At 33.2% G+C, this 22,244-nt stretch overlaps 2 protein-coding genes across 2 annotated transcripts in view; one reads left to right on the top strand and one right to left on the bottom strand.

Annotated features, from left to right (window-relative positions):
• Positions 1-194: 194 nt before the first annotated feature.
• LOC110113871 (post-GPI attachment to proteins factor 3) lies at positions 195-9,493 on the top strand. The gene is made up of 5 exons (XM_020846580.2): positions 195-454; positions 7,256-7,520; positions 7,718-7,917; positions 7,995-8,182; positions 8,966-9,493. The coding sequence occupies exons 1-5, from the start codon at positions 360-362 to the stop codon at positions 9,250-9,252; spliced, it is 1,035 nt and encodes a 344-aa protein (XP_020702239.1). The 5' UTR covers positions 195-359; the 3' UTR covers positions 9,253-9,493.
• Positions 9,494-11,954: 2,461 nt separating this feature from the next.
• The window catches only part of LOC110113869, a 21,788-nt gene continuing 11,498 nt past the window's right edge, over positions 11,955-22,244 (bottom strand). The window contains exons 2-3 of the mRNA XM_020846578.2: positions 16,776-16,856; positions 11,955-12,598 (exon numbers count right to left, since the gene is read on the bottom strand). Coding sequence (XP_020702237.1) covers positions 12,174-12,598; positions 16,776-16,856 — 506 coding nt within the window. The 3' untranslated portion in view covers positions 11,955-12,173. The remainder of the gene's footprint in view (positions 12,599-16,775; positions 16,857-22,244) is intronic.

Raw genomic sequence — 22,244 nt, 5'->3', positions numbered from 1 at the left:
ATAATATATATTAACTTTATAAATTAATTCTATATTAAAATAAAAAATTTAAAATTTTAATCTAAAATTAAGAAATCTTTATGAGCTTGATTGCACGAGCAGAGGTTATAAATTTTTAAGGAAACAAACTCAAGCTTAATAAAAATTAAACATGATTAACTGTATTAGTGTGATACTCAATTTAGACTCTTTTAAACCCTAGCTTCACATGATGATCTTCGTTAATCGCAGATCTTCTTAGCTTTTAGATGTTATTTTCTTGTGGTTCAAATTAAAGGATTTTCTTCGGCCAGTTCTTGATCGTTCATTGATCTCAATTTTGATCATTTTCTATTATCTTTCTCTTTGTCTCGTTCGAGATGGCGAGCGGCCGGTGGTTTTCTCTCTTTCTTTTGCTCGGATTCTTCGTCGGAGGCCTCCATGCTAGCGCCGGGGATGCCGACCCGACTTATCGGTACGTTAACCTGTCACTTCGTCTAATCTGGTAAAAAAAGTACTTCGGCGATATTTTGGTCATTTAGGGTTGCGTTCCGTTTATAACTGGGAAACTTAATTCATATGAGCTGATCTGTTCCACTCGACTATGGGATTTCTAGGCGGACTCTGTCGGATTTAGGGTGGATTGAAAGAGTTGATGAGAAAGAGTATGCTTTTGTTGTCAATAGGAGAGAAAAAAAGGGAATTGAAATTATCCACTAATGATAAAATTTCAGGAATAACTTTTAAAATCGAATACGGAGTGTAGTGCCCAATTTTGAAATCAATCGTGTAAAAGGATGTTGGTATTTTTGCCAAAGATGCCAATCTTTGTTAACTACGGAGGAATTCTTGTTTTTTATACTTTTCTACTATGGGCAAAAGGCCGCCATTATCTTATTACTTAATTAATGGTTGTTGAGTGGGTGATCATTTCATCTAAGAGTTCAGATTAGTGGGCATCACTTTCCAGTGATGACATTTGCCGAATCAAATGATTTTAGGGTGGCTTTACTTTGGAGTTTACTGTAGCGGCTTTTTTGCTTTGAATGAGGTGTCCATGCGAAGTAGAGTAATTGTTAATCGGAAACCCCCATTTCAAAACTCAAAAGGAATTGCACATGTCAAAGGAAACAATCTGGATTCTATCTTTTTCTTACATGGAAATTATATTTTTTGAAGGTGTGCCTTGACATAACTTTGAGTGAGCTAATAATTATTTAGAGATTTGAAAGTTAATCTCCATTCTCCAGCAACCATTACAATTGTTGTATAGACTACTTGTACCTTTTGTAAGAAACCTGCAGATGCTTCTTCCTTTCTTTTTGAAGAATATAAACTATGGCATATACATATGATGTTGTTGACCAGTCCTATGTAGACCAGTAGTACATGTTACAATGTCAATTAAATTATAGTCACGAACAAATCCTGTAAGTTCTCCAATGGCTAAAATCCGTTGAGTAATAAGTTATATGATACATTTGATAGAGCATAAAATTCTATATTAGTTAAGGTAAACTTAATTTTTTTCATTCAGACGAAAATCCATCCTAGATCTATATGAGTCTCTTAGATGAAGCAACCCATAGCTATCGACAAAGATCCTTCGATTAGGTTAGGTCAACTATCTCCTCTGGCTAGGTAGAATAAGGACTATAAAAACCTGGGATGAAAAAATTGTGGGATCTTGATCGGATTAATCATCATTCTTCTCGCCATCTACTTTAAATATCAAGTGATAATTTCAAATCAATAAATTAATTTGATACTATTATATTCTAAGCACTTAGCTTGTAATAATTAGCCTTGATCAAAAGTTCTCTCTCGTCATTTGAAGGAATAATCAATTATAGCAGTTTACGTTTACTGGAATTATGAAATCATATCATAAAGTCATGACAAAATAAGGGTGAAATATTTAGGTATTATCTTCAATCTAATCTACCTTTTGAAAATTTGACCTGAAAGGCTGAAATGCGCACCCAAAACTCTCTCACTATATATATATATATATATATAGAGAGAGAGAGAGAGAGAGAGAGAGAGAGCATGAGAGAAATGGATTTTTATCCTCATAGGAGGGGGATGGCCAATCTTCTTTCAAATTTTTTGTATGCATCCATTGCTTTTAAGAATTAGATGTAGATCAAATTTTGTCAGTTTTTATGATTTAATCATCAAATATATGAAAGATTTGAAGATAATCATACAACATATAAAATCTTTTTCAAAAGTCTAGCTTTTTCATATATTTGACCAATTAAAGTCATCCAATAGATGTAAGAAAATGACCAAAATTGTGCACTCTACTATTTGCGAGGACTATTTTAATCCCAGATTATAATATAAAATATTTGATTTAGTCCCTAAACTTATTAAATAGGAGCCAAAATTAGTTCTGTCGTAAAAAAAAATAAATTTTTTGATGTTAAAGTTAACAAACTGTGTTAAAAATATGGATAATTCAGGAATATATATTTTCTTAAAATTTTATAAAATCTAATTTCCTTCTTACCTTGTTTCCTTATGTACGGTAGATGACTTTGCCATTAAAAATAATTTTTGTTGCATTTTCTTATGTTGATTTATTTTAACAAAATGCATTGACGTTTTTTTTTTCGGAATATTAAAATTTTAAAATTTTGAAATATATGATCTTAATACACTCAGGCTATACATAAAGTCAGTTGTTGTACACAAAGAAACAATGTAAATAGGAAATTATATTTTATAAAATTTCAAGAAGCTGTATATTCCTAAAATGCTTTTATTTTTAACACATTCTATTAACTTTAATTTTCATTTTGATTTTTACTTTAATTCTATTACTTCTAATGTGAGAACATTTTAGCTTGTAATTAAGGAGTTAAATGGCTAAATCGGATCTTTTATATATTTTGAGACTAAAATAACCCCCACCCCTCCCTCTTCTAATAGTCAGTGGACCTTTTTTATCTTTTTCTCATATGAGATTTTTTCAACAATCCATTGATTCCAAGCCATTTGAAATACTCATACATTTTTTAATTTCAATTTTTTTATCATATAATTTGAATCATCCATTGTGAAATTTTGGTATATTTGATTGTTGATCAAATGATCTTGAAAACTCATGAAATTGTCTATGCCGCTATTTTTAAAGATTTCAAAGAAAATAGATTATTATAATCTTACATTTGAAGATGATAATATATATTTTTAATAATAGAATGATGATTCTCCTAGGATTAGAAAAGTCTATCCCATATATATGTCATTGTCATTATGTGATTAAACATACATACATAATGATCATGTGGGCTTTGTGTGTCATGTTCTATATTTTTTTAAGTTTGATCCAACGCAATGTACCTGAGTATCATATCCGTTTTCTATATCTTCTTCCATGCTGCATGGCAATAGAATGATCACCATTTCACCTTGATTGTAAAATAGAATGATTGTTTTTTAAAGATTGATTCAGAATGGTAGTTAGATCTGATACAAATTATGTACCAAGCATCAATTACATATGAAGATGATGGTTTACTCTTTTTGAACCAAGTTTCATCTCAATTGACCGATATTTTAGAGTCAAATTGTTTTTGTTCTTTTTAGAGAGGGAAAGAAGTGCTGGATTCTTTGTTTGCATCCATTGTGGCATGCAAATCACGGGCTTGAATTATGAAGTAGCTTTTCTAACTGGCAATAATTAGTTTTGTACATCAATCCCGTCTCACCCTGCAAAAGTGATAGCATTCCCTGTGTATAAGCCCTTCCTTTTTTATTCTAATGAGTCATAAGTTCTAATGTACTTAAAACTATTGATATCATTTTTGATATTCTGGTTTTTAATGCCAAATGTTAGTTATTTCTTTAGAATTCCTTAATTTCTCAAAAAAAAAAAATATCATTTGAAGTTCGTGAACAAGCTCGACATTAAGCTCAATAAAAAGCTCGATAAAAGCTCGAATGGAGAGAAATGCAATAGGTAAGCTTCATTTAAGAATATATTCATATAGATTAATCATATTTTCATTTTAAATAGACAATTGCTTTTATTATAAATCTAATTTTCTGAACAAAAGACATTTTATATTTGTCCATGTTTGCTAGATTGTTTGTTTAAGATGTTCAGAACAAATTTAATGTTTATTTGTTCAATAGATTGTTTGTTAAATATGTTCATAAACATAGCTCGTTAAGGCTTGTTTGTTTAAAGCTCGATAAGCATTAAACGAATCGAACATGAACCAAATATGAACCAAACATGAACATCCTTGAATTAAACGAACCAAATATGAACACAAGCAATAAAGCTCGAATCAAACACGAACTAAACTTGAACAAACTAATGATAAACGAACTCAAACATGAACACTCACATACTCGGCTCGGCTCGGTTCGTTTGCAGCCCTACTCAAATGGCTGATTCTGCTATATTTTAAACTATAATTATGTGACTGCCATCTTTTGAGGTTTTGCATTGGATTGATGCGAATTATTTGTTATATTCTTTTTTTATTATTCGGCTTAGAGAAATGATCCCGTGTGCTGCGGAAAAAAAAAATATAAAAAATATGCAGTCTCCAAAGCAATATAAATATCTCAGTACAATTTAAAAAAATTGTCTCTTGAAGAATAAAGAATTTTTCACTTTTGTACTTCGTTTGCACATTCCCACCATTTTGGATGACCATTTAGGCGGTCGCAGTTAAATTATTACAGCTGTGAATCCTGCAACGTTGGAGGTTAGGCATTGGATGGTATTTTTAAGTATTAGCCAAGTTTTGCTGGTACAAAGTTTTTTGCAACTAAGCTCGTTATTTGCCTATAATAAATTGAATCAACGTTCAGTTTCCAAAGCAGCTACAATTGTTCAAATTAAGCAAATTTTCATGTTTAGAAAATAAGTAACAGCTCAAACTAGTCCCTTACCTGTTACTAAATGTCCAATTGAGTCTTAGAGTCTTATAATGACCCAATATAGTCCCCCAACTAATAGAAAATATTTCAATTTGATCCCAATACCAAAATTAATAGTTAAAGTTAACCCCGACAGTTAAATATGAGAGCATTTTAGGTATTATGATTTATGTGAGATTATATATATTTTTAATATATTTTTTTTCATTCGTTAAGTTAAAATAAATACATAAATCATAATGAAAGTTAACCACATTTATTAATTATTCATTATTGTTATTTAGTTGGTCTATTTCCATTGTGATTTTTGTATTTATTTTAATATGATATTTGACATTTGGTACAAATTGGAATATTTTCTAATAGTTTGGGGATTATATTGGGTCATTATGAAAGTCTGGAGTTAAATTAGACATTTACTAATAGCCAGGGTACTATTTTAGGATTTTACTTTTTAGAAATCATCACATTTCTTCTTTTGTGGTCAACATTTCATCATTGTAGTCATATTCAAATCCTACACTTTGTTCAATACATGATTCTGTCAGGTTTGTCCCAAGAGAAAATATGAGGAAGATGTGATGGCATGCAAACATAAACGTGCCTTACTTGATAGGTGGATTTTTAGCCAAAATACTCCCAGTACAGGAAGTATACGTTTGAAATGAATTATTAAAATAACCAAATGGGATAATGAAACATATGATAAAGATAAAAAAATGTTTGGCTAAATTTGATTTAACACCAAGTGCAGTGCTGAACAATAATGAAGATGGAAGAATAACACGCCCCAAAGCTTTTGAGGTAAGGCCTTATCAGGATAACTTGACATTCTGACTGGTAATAATTAACTTTGATGAAGATTTCCAACATACGTTAGTGTACACGTCCTGATTATGGCAGTTTTTATCAGTTTCGCATAATATTTTATGGTTTTCGAAACTGTTGATCAAGGTCTAATGGCACTTTTTTGGCAAAATTTGTGCAGACAAGAAAAACTGGCTCTTGATGGAAAGCTTTTTTTTGGGGGGGGGGGGGGGTGCAAAAGAAAATTTCATTAGATAAAAAGAGCATTACAATACAAGCCCAAAAGTTGGCCACATAGAACAAGATTACAACCAGAGGAAAAAACAATAAGCGCCAGGGCCAAAACAACCTGAACAAAACAAAGAAAATTATATCCTCATGAGCAACTGGACTCAGACTACCACCAAGTTAGGCTTGGGCCATCCAAAGAGGTAATGAAGTTAACAACAGAGGTTCCAAATACATCAGATCCTAAAATTCAAAGTCCAACAAATCTGAAAGAGAAACAACCACCAAGGTTGCAAACCAAATCATGGCCGTCCGAGGTGCTGCAGGTAGTACCAAACCAATTCCACCGCAGCAACATAACAGGGAACTAACCAAAACACTTGAGCCTGAGCTCACCAAACCGAGCAAAATCGAGTTGGCAGTACCACCAAAACAGCCCATCCATAAAAAGAGCACCACTCGGAGTAATCCAAAGAAAGAAGCCAGCCCTGTCAACAAAGTCAAAAGGAGAAAGAACAACCAGGGTGAAAGCATATAAACTTTAAGGTTAAAATGGATTAGGGTGTTAAAAGTCTAACTGACATTCTAGAAATTACGTAGTCTAATGGGATATAAATTCAATGTGTAGCCTTTTTAGAACTAAAAGTAGAGTAGCCCTATGATTAAATTGAATAGGCAAAATACCAAACCAATCCTACCTGTAACTGCATCCCACAGGCATGTCACCTGGCGTGATGGGATGGTAGAGCACATTAGCAGTGGCCTTACTTTTTAGAAGTAATATCTAATTGCTAATGAGTTCAGTGGTCAGCTTACACATTGAAACTTACCATGCTCTTTAAGATTAGCACAACTAGTAAAATTTCAGGATATCAGTTCTGTCAATAAAAGTCCTCCGAAGTATAATACCACTTGAAGCATGAAGGTGTTAGTTCCAGCCGATTAATGTTGAATTTCTTATATGAGATTAGGCTGCACATATCTTAATCACAACCCTTCGTACATGCTCACTTCCGAAGTTTTCTATCTCAAACACTGGAATGCTGGAGCATGATGGAAAACTATATATGTTTAGAATTTTTATGATGGTCTATCAAGTTTCTTCCTAATTTTGCATGTTGCATTATTTTTCTATGTTTTTGTTTCTAGAAATGGTCTTGAGTTACATAAGAACTCTTTAGATGATTTCTTTTAGCAATTTATTATATTTCCCCTTAAGGTAATCAAATTTGTTTTAGCTTTTAAGAAATATTGTGCTTCATGTTTGTGATACTGTTCTGGATCTTATTTTACAAATCAAAATCCTTATATTGATATGCTTTTTTTGTAACTTCAGAACTTGTGTTGAACAATGCGAGAAGACAGGAAGTGTAGGAGACATTTCTATCACACACTGTTTGTTTTCAACTAGTGATTGGGCTGCTAATAATAATACATGGTACATGCAAGAACCACTTTACTTGCAATGGAAGCAATTAAACTGCAGAAGTGACTGTTGCTATCACTGTATGATGCAAAGAGAAAATGAAAGAGAGGCACTTGGTCTCAGTCCAGTCAAGTACCATGGAAAATGGCCCTTCAAGCGCATCTATGTCTTTCAGGTCTGTCATGTCATCATTTACTAGTAAATTTTGTAATGTAATCTAATGATGTAAGAGTTATTATTGATTTCTTTTCTGCATCTTCATGTTGATCATGGTGTATAGTCTTTTTTTTTTTCAGTTGGATTTCTCTACCCCAGTGTGCATATCTAAATTAAAAATTTTGCTCCTTCAACAATTTTTTTTTTTCCATTCAGGAACCTGCTTTAGCTGCCTTATCTGCGGTCGGTCTGATTATACATTTCGTTGGATGGCTCTCATTTTTTATCTTAGTAAATTACAAGCTTCCTTTTAGGCCTAACAGTAAAAGAACTTACTATGAATACACTGGTTTGTGGCATATCTATGGTTTCTTATCAATGAATGCCTGGTTTTGGAGTACCATATTCCATACAAGGTAAGCAATTACTCTTAATCACAACGCTGAATATTGTCTATTCCCCTTTCCATAATGACAATTAATACGTTTTTCAGGGACTTCGAATTGACAGAAAAGTTGGACTACTCATCAGCAGTGGCTTTACTTGGGTATTCGTTGATGCTATCCTTGCTGCGGACCTTTGATGTTAAGGACGAGGCAACTAGAGTTATGTTCGCAACCCCTATTTTGGGCTTTGTGACAACACACATCTTGTATCTTAACTTCTATGAACTTGACTACGGTAAGGATCTTTCTAGTATAATCAAATTGCATTCATAACTTAAACCATCTTTCAAATTTTCTTTGAGGTCCCAGTTAGTTGCTTGAAGTTAGAAAGCACATTTTTGGAAAATGATAGCTTTAGTAGATTCCATTATTAGGGACTGTTTGGCAACAAGTGGGATTTAGTAAATCCTGTAAATCCGAATTTAATAAATCCAAAATGTGTTAAATCCTCAAAACTTTTTGGTATGCCAAATGTTAAATCCTGAGAAATTGTTTGGTAACATATTTCAAGATTTATGACAGTTAGAGATTTAAATATGAAGAATATAATTATAAATTAAAAAATAAATTTATAATTAAAAATAAAAATTAATGCGTTATGAATTTAATAGCATGTTAAGTATAAATTACTAATTAATTATTATTTATCCGCCGAACCGAGGGATTTAGTAAATCCGGGATTTAAGCCGTAAATCCATAAATCCAGGATTTACGGAATCCTGGGATTTAACGCGCGCAAAAAGAACCGTTTGGCTGGATTTAGCGTAAATCCGACTTAAATCCCACGATAAATCCGATACCAAACAGCCCCTTAGTTCGAAGTGAAAATGTATACTGGCTGTAAAATCCACAAACATCTCACTATCTATCTCTCAACTAAGATGGTTTCATAATCACAATGAAAAAGGTGTGAGAATCAAATCATCATATTATTTAAATCATCACATACTAATAGTCTGAGGCTACTTTGAAATTGAATCTTTTTTTCATCCAATTATTTCTCATATGATCTTTGCAGGGTGGAATATGAAAGTTTGTGTTGTTATGGGAATCATTCAACTGCTAGTGTGGGCAATCTGGGTTGGAATGAAGCATCATCCTCACCGATTCAAGTTGTGGACCGTCGTGTTCGGAGGCGCACTTTCCATGCTCCTCAAAATCAATGACTTCCCTCCTTACAACGGCTACGTCGATGCTCATGCGCTGTGGCATGCAACTATCATTCCTCTCACCCACCTATGGTGGAGCTTCATCAATTCAGATGCAGAGTACAGGACTGCAATGCTTGTCAAGAAGTCAGATTGAGCAAGAAAATTGGTTAGTAAATGTTATCATCCACTGTATTACTAACACAGTATCTGATTGATTAGTGTTATTTTACATACTCTGTAACCTGGTCTGTGCTCTTTGTTTCCTTTTTTTGTGAAGATGGAAACTGGTTTTGCAGTCCAAGTAGTTATGGAATTCTTTTTGGATAATACTGTACTTATATTTTGCCACTTCTTCGGTTCATTATCAAGAATAAATGTATATTTTTTTGGTCTCAGGCTAGTTGTTTGCTCTTTTTTTGTTTCTTTTTCTTTTTCACTCGGGTTCTTTCTGTAAATGAAAAGGTTGATTGATAGAGTGATTGTAATTGAGCAATTGAAAATTTTAGGTCCCATAAATTGGAGAGATTATGGTGTTCGGATACCGGACACAGGTTACCGTTCGGTACTTCACAGTACCAAGTAATACTGAACTCGGTACTGTGAAGTATTGAGTTTGGTACTTCACAGTACGGAGCAGTACTTGAGCTCATTACTGAGCAGTACCGTACTCAATATTGCTCGGTAATGTGGAGTACCAAGCTCATACAAAGCTCAGTACCGAGTAGGGGGGGTGATGTGGCGCATTTTCATTGGGCTCCGGACATCGTCAGTTGTCTAGACCCAATAATTTCCCCATAAATTGCCCCTATTTTCAGACTTCCAATTCCATTCTAGGTTTTGAAAATTTCGGGACTTGCGAATTACAATCCAAAGGAAATTTCAAGCTGTGATTGCTCCTTAGACGCCTACTGTAGAGTTATTGACTAGTTATTCCTCCTTAATTGTTGCTAAATATGTAGTAGTCGTAGATGTGCTTTTTGGCTAAAGTTTACTTATATTTTGTGCCAAATTCTTTTTTTTTTTCTCCTCAAAATTAGTAATAAAGTCTCCAATGAGACTCGAAAAAGTACGAACAGTCGAATTTAAGGTTTTGTTTGGGTAGTTTTTATATTGCTTTATGAAGTAGATTTTTAGTACAAAATAGTTTAGTTGAAAAAAAAAATTATTAAAACATTGTTTTTTAGAAGCATGAAAAAAGCTGCCCCAAACGAAGCTCAAGTGTCTCAAAAGCTCAAAAAATGAGAGATGTGTTCAGCTCTAAAATGGCCCCTATGCCCAATCATGAGTGTCTATTTTCTTATAATTTTTTTTTATTGTTTTATTAAAGATGATTTTAAAAAATTTTAATAAAAATCTCTAAACTTTTTTATAAAAACCTCAAAAAAATTCCGAAAAATTTTTCAACCTTCATCCATGCCTAAGAAATTATATATTCCCGTAGAATTTTAGAAAAGCTATAATTTTGTTTTATATGCATTTTTTTTAATAGGAGGTTAAAAAAACCATAACTTTTTTTTTTTTTTTAAAAAAAAATCATAACTATGAGCAAGAGTTTGAAATTTGATAGGCCTACTTAGATGCTCCATCTCTAAATCAAATTTCAGTCTATAATTTGAATCCCATACATTGAATGCACTAACAAAAGTTAAATATATGATTATGAAATTACAAATGAAGTAAAACAAAATAAAATTTTAAACTATAGATACATAAGTTGTAGACTATGTTATTAAGCAAATGCGATAATTCTAAATAATTTTATCAATATGAATTTAATATATCTCTTATTCTCAATAATTGTTATAAATTAACTTCAACAGGATTATAGAAGTGCAAACCCATACACATTCAAGGACAAGTACAAGTGAATATATATATATATATGAGGAGAATAAATATTTTTTTTATTAAGTGTTTTTTATGAACTTTGTACTCAAGATTACAATATTCTTTGTGATCTACAATATAAAAAAGGGAAATTTACATACATACTACTTTATAACATCCTATTAACATATCTAACACCGAAAACTTTAATATTACATACATACCACCTTATATTATTTTAATATCAAATATGTCACTCATATTTCCTTCCTGCCATTCCTATATTTCATTTCTACCACTCATATTTGATATAAAAATGAACTATTGGTGGTATGTATGTAATATTAAAATTATAGGTGTTAAATATATAAATAGAATAATATTGAGTGATATGTATGTAAATCTCCCTATAAAAAATGTATATTGATCCGGTTTCATAAACTTCAATACTTCTTTAACTGATATGTAAAAAAATAGGGAATCAAAAAACAATATATGGCATGTCATTTAAAATTCTAATTTTGCACGTGTATTTCATCAATCAAATTTATCAGCATATATAAGATATCATCAATAATCTATACATTTAATTACAAGTTATTTGAAAGACACTTGCTTGAAATGTAAAAAAAATATATTATTATAATTGATAATTCCAAGCAACTTATGTTATTTAAGTAAGGCTTTGTTTTAAACACCTTTTGACCGTTATTTTTTTATATTTAAAAAAATTTTACTGAAAAAATAAAAAGTTATAAAAAGCACTAAAGAAGATGTCCTTAAAAAAAAGCCTAAGTATTTAATCAAGCATACTAATTTTTTTTTTTACCCACCAATGTTTAGCCCCAAAACGCCAGCTGCTGGTACAGTGACATGGGTGACCCGATAGGTCGGCCAGATTTACAGACCGCCAAGCGCGCTCAGCGAAGCCAGATGTGACAGCGGATGGTACCTTCACATTTAAAAAAAAAAGGAATACTAAATTTTGAACACAAGAACTTGGCAACACAAACTTATGACAGAATCAGGAAAAATCAAAAACTCATTTTTCTCAATTATAAAACAGCATCTTGTTTCTTTTTTACACTGGCAAGTGGTAGTGGAAGATTCAGCTCATGATCTCTTTTTTTCTTTTTTCCTTTTTTTTTTCCTTGGTTAGAATCACTGGAATCACACTTTGCATCTAGATGAGCACTAAAGAATGGTAAGTAGAAGAGTTGGTGATGTACAGGTTTAATAGAAGGCCTATCAGCCTCTTTGTCTGCTAGAATTCATGACAATGGGCTGAGCGGTCTCCAGATTACTGTAATCAGTCTCATCATCTTCATCATCAGATGAGAGCAGGGAAGAGCCCATCCATGTCCTAAAACCTTCGTTGACTCGCCTCTGGACTTCGGGGGTAACTTCTATCGATGATTCCAGCATTTCCAGACCGAGATTCCGACCGCCATAGTTGCCGCCCTCATCGAGGACGGTGGCAGCTTTTCTCTTAAGAAAGAAAGCAGTGCCACCATACAATGTTACCAGTCCCCAGGCAGTAATCTCATAGCACCAGAAGAGTGGGATGGAGCAGCTACTTCCCAGAGTGAGAAGACTTGAGCCAAGAAATAGGGAAAGAAGACCGAATATTACAGCAAAGACAACATTGAGAATAAATAAGCAGCGGATACCACCTGCACCATAAGAGGAGGATGATCTAAGACACAAGGATCAATATAATGAGTGATTATTGCATCTGGACACCGAACGTGTCCAGAGACCAATAAAAAAGCGCCACATCATTGGGCACTCGGTACTGCGCTCGGTACCGATAGCGGTTAATGCTCGGTATGCTGTCCGGACAAAATAAATTTTAAGAATATGCTGTTAAAAGAGACATTCAAAATAAAACTAAGAAAAACATAATGCGGAACAATGTGAGTTAAACCCTGCCGTCCCTTTACATTTTGATCCATAGCTAGGATGAGAATCCGTGGGAGGCTCACCTATTAAATCCTAGCCATCCCTTGGCTTTTTGATCCCACGGCTGTGGGAGGCTCACCTGGATCATGTTGATCTCCTTCCAAATTTAGGTGGCTGATTTAGTAAGGATTATATTAGAGAACTTATGCATGATTCTGTAATTATTTGTTTCTTTATTAAGATATCTTGTATAGATCAATAAATAGGGGCAAATTTGTGCAATAAAATTAAGCATTTTCCCACTCCAATTTTTTGACTTTAACAATGTTGAAACTAAATAAAGAATGTTGAGGAGGTATAAATGGGTTTTCGAAAGCTACACAAGGCTGATTTACTTTTTCCATGAATATTTAAAAAAAATATAAAAACTGATATACTTTTTTCCACGAATATTTAAAAAAATCAAAAGTGTCAATTAATTAAAAATAATTACAAAAAATTTAATTTAATAGCACTGAATAATTTAGTAACAAAACAGAGATAAAACATACAAATAGATAGCAAACTAACTTTTGAAGTACATAAAATGATAAAAGCCAAATATTCTTAAAAGTAATAGATATGCAATTTTTTAGCAAAAGGGCATGAATTGAATAAAATGAAAAAAAAAACACCAATTTAAATGTTATTCTGCAAAGCTCAAAAAATGCTTTAAAAACACCATAGAAGCAAACAGGCAACGTATAGTTTCAGGTAAACCTGAGATATAGATATCATTCCATCATTCATAGTTTTTAGCGTTGAAAATAGTTCAATAATTATGAATTTAATAAAAATCAATCAATAAAGAACCTGGCATGACCTTAGTTTAAAGATCAATCCGTAACAAATTTATGTTAAGTTGTGTAGGCCATGTTGTGTTGACACCATAAGTTTGGATGTTAACAAATTTTATGTCAAGTAATCTAATAATTTGCTAAGGGACTGTTGGATTGTTGAATTTTGGCTATAAAGTTTATTAAATGCATGAATTTTAAAAATCAATGGTTGGTTTGGATAAAAAAAGAATGAAATGTAAAATTTTGAAGTATTTAGAATTCAACATTTAGTTCATTTTCAATGCATTTAAAATTCCGCTGATTTTCGTAGAACTCCAAATACATCGAAAAAGTGAAGCTTCGCTAATGCTATCGTCACCCCTCGCCCCTGTCAACCACTACACGCCATAGCTGACATCCATCACCCACCTCTAGCCACCAACTGCTGCTCGCCGATGGCGGCACCAACTACCACTACCCGCCACCGCCATCGCTGCCATAAGCAGCTACCGTTAACCACCACCGCCAAGTTTTACACTTATTTTACATCCAGCAAACACAAAAAGATGATATGCATGTGTTTTACTCTCAAACAAATACTTATAAATATTTCAAATACACACTATATTCCTTTGACTCTACTTCCCTTTTTCAACAACCAAATAGTCCTCAAGCATTTGTCTCAAGCAATTCTATTAGTAGAAACTATAGCGATGTTGACCTATTCCATTGGTGCACTTATAACTTGAAGATGAGCACAAGGGCATGAAATCAACAAGCTCAATGCAATGTGTTAATTCGAGATTTAGGTTCTCAAATGTAAACTGACTGGATAAGATTTATCAATTATTAAGAGAAGATTAAAAAAAGTTAAAATAAATTATGCTTTGTTATATTTAGTCTAAATTTATTGAGAGGTTTGATGAAGAAGTATAGAGAGAATAAGGAGGGTCTACATATGATTTTTATTGATTTAGAGAAAGCATATGATAAAGTTCCAAGAGAAGTGCTATGGAGAGTTCTACATAAGAAAGGGTTTAATAATGCTTATATTCAAATCATTAAGGATATGTATGCAGGAGCTGTTACTTGTGTTCAAACGCAAGGTGGTTTGACCAAGTATTTTCCTCTTTCAGTTGGATTAAATCAAGGATCAGCCTTAAGCCCATATCTTTTTGCTTTAGTCATGGATGTTCTCACTAGACAATTGCAAGAGGTTGTACCCTGGTGTATGCTTTTTGCTAATGATATTTTTCTTATTGATAAGACTAGAGATGGAGTTGAAGGTAAACTTGATTTATGGAGGTCAACCTTAGAGTCTAAAGGCTTTTGTTTGAGTAGATCTAAAACTGAATATATGGAGTGTAATTTTAGTAATAATAGATCTAGTGGGGGATTGTGACTTTGGGCGATCTAGTGGAGGGATAGAGATAGGATATGAAATGAGAATATATGTGAAAATGTTGGAGTAGCTCCAATGAAAGATAGGATTAGAGAGAGTCGCCTTAGATGGTTTGGTCACATAAAACGGTGGCCTTCCGATGACCCAATTAGGAAAGTAGATGCATTTGATTTGACTTATGTTAAGAAAGGTAGAGGTAGACCTAAAAAGACTTGGTTAGAAAATATTAAAAATGTCTTTCTTTATCAGATTTAGATGAAAATTTGACTCTTAACATAACACTACGGAAAAAAAAGATTCATGTAGCCGAACCCACTTAGTGGGATAAAGACTTGTTGTTTGTTGTTGCATATTTAGTCAAAATATATTTTAGATATTAAAAAATTACTACTTTTTTTGTGATTTTCTTTGCTTGATTATCTAATTATTTGACTGCTTTTTAATTTATTAATAATGTGAAAAATACTTCATTAATTATATCAACCGTGATTGTATGCATAAATTATTCATATTCATGATCTTGATTTAGTATTTGAAAAAAATTTAATAATCCAAAATTTCCTAGCAATTTCATTAGATTATATATTTATGCTTAATTAGGTTAATTAGGAGTTAATTAAGTAACTATATTGTTTTTAATGAATTTGGGGTAAAATTATATTCCCTTTTTAAGTAATCAAGTCATTTAAATGCAATCTAATATGTAACATAATATATTTATATTATAATTAATTAAGTTATTAACATAAAAGAAAATTTATTTACAATTTTTCCACTATCATACCCATATCTAGCCAGAGGCATATGAGGCCTAGCACAGCGGGGCATCCATCACAACAAATTTTGGTTATAGCGACTAATAGCCATTTGGTGCCTTTTAGAGAGATTTTTGGAAGGGACTTTTTTATGCTTTTGATTGTTGATTTCTAAACCATTTCAAAGATTATAAATACCAATTAAAAATAGTAGAAAAATAGCATGGAATAGTGAATCAAAGAGTTCTCAATGGTAATATAATTTCGAGAGGAAAAGTTAATAAAAAACACTTGGTGCTCATCCAACAAGCTTTTCTTGGGTCTCTCTATTTTGTGATATCTTTCTCTCTCAATCTCTAGAATATTTTACATTATATTTTATATAATCTAGCATAAGGATAGTATTATTCTTAATTTTTAGGTGATGTATTACTTCATACACCAACAACATATTGGAAAACTTAGAAAGGTTTATCAAGCATCCTTGTTTGGGCCAAGTCTTGAAAGTCTAAAACAAGCTTGGGTGTACAGCTAGCTTGAGGAGTGACGTAGAGAAGTTAAAAGGAATTCTAAACAAGTTATGGTGCTCTTGCAAAACCAAGAATCAATATAACAATTTCTCAACTAGCTTGAGGAGTGACGTAGATAAGTTAAGAGGAATTATAAACAAGGGGAACCTTATAAATGCATTTAGGCCAGTTTGGCATCAAGCCAAAATTCATGTCTAAATCACTCTATAATATAATTTTATATTTCTTTAATGTTTCTTAGGATTAGATTTAATTTAAATTTATAACCTTATCTTTACAAGTTACAACAATAATTCTATAACTAGGCATCCAAAGCTAGTATTCATGATCTTTAAACATTAATGACCATTTAATAAATTATTTCTACATCCAACTTGTGCATGCAAAATGTCCATGCAACCATCTCTATCACATCTGAGGATTAAAAAACTGAGCTTATATACCTCTTTTTGAAGCACAATAATTGTTTTCCACAACCTTGAGGCAAATGTGTCTAGTAGGGGCAGAATAAGCAACAGCCATTCCTGCAACATCATTTACATTAAACAAATGGTAAGAGAGTACAAACCAAGCACAGAGCCTTATCAAAAGAAATTTTTGCACAGCATTTAACTAATTATGATGGAGAAATTTTGACACATTAATGACCAAAAAAAACAGTCTATGGCCATATAAATATGAAACTCAACCATGAGACCACTCCAGCAGTAAATTAGAATCGGAGTGATTTCTGGCTAGTCTATATATCGTTTTTCGTTACTTCATTTTTCCCACCTTTTCACTTAAAAAATAGATAAATAATAAACCATAAGGTGGCAAAAGCTGGGAAGACCGTTTAAAACAAGTGAATTTTCAATCCAATCCAGCAACTGAGCATGTCCAACGCTTGAAAAAAAAAGGAGTATGGACAAGTGGGAGACCTAGGTTATCGAGATACATGCCTTTTATGAAAAGATGTGAAAACAAAAAAGCTCCAGCCATTGTCATAATAAACATTTTGCAACGTTTAAAAACAATACCCAAAACACCTTCTTCGGCAGTAAATTAACATTTAGCATGTAATACCCCAAAAAAAGACAACAGTTGCAACCAGGATCACAAGTAGACAAAGGTGATTGCTTATGAAATTTGAATTCATGAATTATGATAAGGACAACGTAGGTCGTACATAGGGCTTGTCTAATGCTCCCAAACCCTCTTAAATAATGAATTGCTAATAACTATGAGGTAATGAAAGATAGGGAGTAAATTGCCTAAATAACTTGTCCTCTCCAGCAGTTTCAGGGACCAGCAAACAAATCTAGCTATGTATATACTATGACAAATAGATATTTGAATTTGACAAGAATTAAAGAGAATTAGTATAAATAATCATTCCAATATTTCTATAATCCTAGAAGAACTTCTAATAGAAAACATATAAAATCAAAGAATAATAATTATAAATAATAACAATAGTCTAAATATTGATGAGTAGACATACAAAGAATTATAAAATAATTACAAAATTCAACATAGGGATGAGTAGACGGTAGAGATCCCATGAATTAATGAGGAATTAATGAGGAATAGTTAAGGAAAAAAAGCGGATGCTTGGCAAGTGTGAAACCCAATTGGCAAAAATCATGAAAACATTTCACACTCCCCCTCAAGCAAATGAATGGATATCATCCATTCCAAAGCTTGTTTAATAATTTTTTAAATATTTTCCCTAATAATCCATTGATGATATGCAAATTGTTCAACTGAGAATGCTAGAATATAAGTGCCTGGTGTAGATGTTCGGGTGCTCCTAGCAAGTTTGTTTGCCTTTATTTACCATATAAATAGCCCAATTTTCTTCTTCCATTTAAGAAATTGAGAACCAATCGCAACCACTTTGGATAGTTCTGTATATTTACTCAATATATTGAATGGATGTTTTGCAAATCTCCTATTGGATTTAGATTGCATCCTATGTGGATATTGATATTGTCCATGGAGATGGAGATTGCAATTCTATTCATAGTAAAAAATAGAAAATGAAAGAGATGAGGCAATGCAGTAATGCAGTGACGAAGGCTCAAACACTAAATAATGTTTGTAGCAATGCAATGATAAAGCTGCAATTAAACAAAAATAAGAGAAAAGAAGATAGTGAAGCAATGAAAGTCGCAGGATCGTAGTAATGTACTGATAAAAGCTGCAGTACTAGAAATACAAAGAAGAAAATACATAGGCTTTGATACCATGACAAGGATTAAAAATAATTTAATTCCAGCATTTGGTTAGTATTTATACAATTTTAGGAGAGCTTTTAATATAAAAAATATAAAATCATGGGATAAAAATGATAGAATAATAATAAAAGTCAAATGATTGATAAATAAGGAAAATAAGAATTGGATGTAGTGATGAGGACATCGACAGACGCTACCGACATGTTTATCGCCGGCGAAACCGCAGATTGACGGCCACGATTCAGCGCCTCTACTTTTGATTTCGATGTCATGATGTATTATTTAGTATTTGCAGTTTTTCCATTTTTACCCCTGTGGGGAGTTGCTTTGTTATTGTAACCCAGAGGAAAATTTCGTACTTTCTTTTTTTATGAGTTGAGGCCTATATATAGTGGTCTTATGTGTTGTATGATGGTTAATGAATATTTTGAATGAAATTTGTTTTGGTTATCTTTTACTTCTTCTTCTTCTTGTGGAGAGTTAGAGAGGAGAACGAGAGCCCAAGGTGTGGGCGAAAAGCAATACCCACCAGTCATTGGAAGAGTCCGTGACTCGTGGTCTATCCCCATCATCCGATCCTCGCCCCTTTTCCAACCCGCCAACCCTAACCCATCTTGACCGCCAATCACCCCACCTCCTCCACCGCCGGCCTTCTTCCCCACTCCCCACTTGTTTGAATTTTGAAAATACAAATTAATTGAGTTAAGAAAATTTCCAAATTTGTCAAGCCAAATATGGAAAGTTTTCAAATTCAAAACAATTCGAAATTCGAATCAAAGTGGATCTCTTAATCAAACCTCATCATGCACACAAGCAAATTTGGAAGGTTTGTAATTTGCTTCCACATCCTCCCCCCTCCCTCTTGATGCCGCCGGCCTTACTAGGCTTCCCCCCACCTTAATTGCTCCATTAATCCCTCATCAATTTGAAATTAAAATTTTAATTTCAAATAAAACTCCCTCCCAAATTTCAAATCCTGAAATTTATTTCAGGATTTGTTATTAAAACTCCTCCCTCTCCTCTCTTGAAACCGCCGGCCTCCCCCTATTAAGCTCCCCATTAATTCCCCATTTAAGGCTTTAATTACAATTGATTTCAAATTCAAATTTCAAGTTAATTCCCTCCTAAATTACTCAAAACTGAAATTAAATTTCAGATTTGACTAATCTCTCCCATAATTTCCTAAACCTATTTTCTCCAAACCCTAGCCCTCCCCCTTGCACCCGCCGGCTTCACCCTCTCCCCTTGAGAATCCCGCCGGCCCCTCCCCTTTTTTTCTCCTTCTCTCGTGCATTGAGAAGCCTAGAGACGAAGAGGACGACACTTCTCCTATTCTCTTCAATGTTGAATGGCGGATCCCGAGCTTGAATGGGGTCTTGTATTCAACGCCGACGGAAGCATCAACATCCTAAGACCTCCGTGCTTTGACGTGGGATTTGAAGACGAAACTACTGTTGAAGAATATTTGGAGCGAGTCGTCCCGATTCTTGCAAGCATCATCGACCGACGATTTTCAAGCAACGATTGGAGCCTCGTCGGCCACCCACTACGTCCATCTCCACCGGCTACCTCTCCACCAACAAAGTTCTCCGGTTCCATCTTGGTAGTGGTAATATCTTTCATTATTTGGCTCACATTTCTCCGCTAAAGCCTACAAGTAGTTGAGTGATAAGGCCTTGAGGTGAACCTCTCATTGTTAAGTGTGGGGTTATGTTATTTGTACTTTACATTTAATATTACCTTGGTTTTTGAAAGGATAGTCTTGTTTATTCTCTATTGTTAATCTTTGGCCTAAGCAAGTTAAATTTTTCAAATTCTTAACTCTCTCTTGCATGATTGAAATAAATTTATAAGGGCAAACATAAAACAATTTTCTTTCTCATTTCTAAATGTAACTCCTAGTAGTTTCACATCATGTAGGGATCCCGTGAAATAATGAGGTGACAATGAAAAATGAAGAAAAGAGAAAGGAAGTCTAGAGAGTGTGGGTTCTAGCTAGCAGAAGTTATGCAGATATTTCACAGAAAGTTATGCAGACAATTCACAGAAATCATGAGAATAAAACTTATTATTGAAAAGTGAATACCTCTTCTCATTAAAAAAATCAAAATGATAAAATTTCAGATATTAAAAAGAAAATAAAATAAATAACTATAACACAGAAATTAAAATGTCAAACTAAAGCTCTAAAAGGTACTAATGGTTTCTATAGAAATTTTATATTCCTTTCTTCTTTAAAATTTATTTCATAGTATTTCCATGAATAGAATCCATCCAAAAAGAAGCATGATATAAAATGTTGATGGAGATTGATTTACCATCCCTGATGGTACTCGAAAGCAAAATATTATTCCTTTCTCTCCAAATACTACAAAGAGCAGAAAAATATCAAAAATAGATTTAGCAATATCCTTAATATAATGACCTTCCTAAGAGAAAAAATGAATGGTTAAGATATAATCGAGCATTAGAAACCTCAAAGATAGAGAACTCGCACCCAAATGCTAGGGGAAGCTACATTGAAAAATAAATGTGTGTCATCCTCTAGAAGAGAGTTGTACATGACACGTGAAATAGAAATATTTAAGTCAAATGGAGAAATAGATATTTCACTTGGAATCTTTGCCAAAAAAATAGTTTATCCACTAGAATTTCAAAGGAACCAAGAACTATCATATCTACTGATAAAAGATTGTAAGAATGCATCCATGCATAAGGAAAGAACATAAATATTGATCGAGAAAAACCATTTGATGTGAAACAATCTCATGCGAAAGTGATTGGCTTAAAGAAATTTACACGTTTAGATTTAGAGGCAATAATAAGCAAGATCTTATGCGGAATTGAATTGCCTCTAAGCAAGATCTTATGCGGAATTGAACGATAAGTTAAATATTAAAGTGATAAAATATCTTAGGTCTAAATACATGCGAGAGGTTGAGATCATTAAATATTCAACTAAATCTTACTTTGCATACATGAGTGGTTTCAACGAGAAATTCCAATACTAACAATAAGATTAGTTGCTATAAGAAGATCCCTCACACAACTCTCCCTATTACTAGGTTCTAGCGGCGAGTAATTGACATGATCTTCATGAATCTATTAATAACCATAAACGAAAAGTAAACTAGGAAGATAAGAGCGTTAGGGAAAGAGCTTCACCCAAGGAATGGAGTAATACAACGTTCTGGTGGTATTTTTTTTTGTTGGTTGGATCGGAAGTAGGTGGTGCTTGACAGCATTCTTGGATGACTTGGACAGCCACAATCCACGATCAACTTCTTGGGCACAAGCCCCAACTCCTCTTGTAGAATCTTCAAGGTGGAGAGAAAACTGTGAATAATTTCCAACTCAAACTCTTGACTTGGGGAGCTTTCTCGGGCAAGGAGAAAAGCCTTTGCAGGTCACGACCAGCTCCAGGTTTTCTCTTCAAAAATCTTCCCAAAGATGAGTGGGATAGATTTTGGGGGAAAATTCAATAAGGGAGGCGGGAAGCTGGGAGAAAAATATGGAGTATTTCCTAATTCCAATTCTCAGATTTCGAAATCTGGAGTAAAAGCTGAAGTTACATTTGAGAGAAAAGGTATTTATGAGGCATTTAAGTGGTGATGAGGTGGCAATTAGAGAGAGAAGCAATGGGATGAGGTGGCCGGCCACATGGAGAGAGAAAGGGGCTTGGTAATGAATAAA

The sequence above is a fragment of the Dendrobium catenatum genome, unplaced genomic scaffold, assembly GCF_001605985.2.
Source record: "Dendrobium catenatum unplaced genomic scaffold, ASM160598v2 fragScaff_scaffold_370, whole genome shotgun sequence".
In the NCBI taxonomy this organism is placed as follows: domain Eukaryota; kingdom Viridiplantae; phylum Streptophyta; class Magnoliopsida; order Asparagales; family Orchidaceae; genus Dendrobium; species Dendrobium catenatum.
This window is presented reverse-complemented; position numbering and strand designations above follow the sequence as displayed.

Coding starts and splice junctions, on each gene's coding strand:
- LOC110113871 (XM_020846580.2), top strand. CDS start 360: ATGGCGAGCGGCCGGTGGTTTTCTCTCTTTCTTTTGCTCGGATTCTTC. Junction 455..7,255: donor GATGCCGACCCGACTTATCG/GTACGTTAACCT, acceptor TTGTAACTTCAG/AACTTGTGTTGAACAATGCG. Junction 8,183..8,965: donor CTTCTATGAACTTGACTACG/GTAAGGATCTTT, acceptor TGATCTTTGCAG/GGTGGAATATGAAAGTTTGT.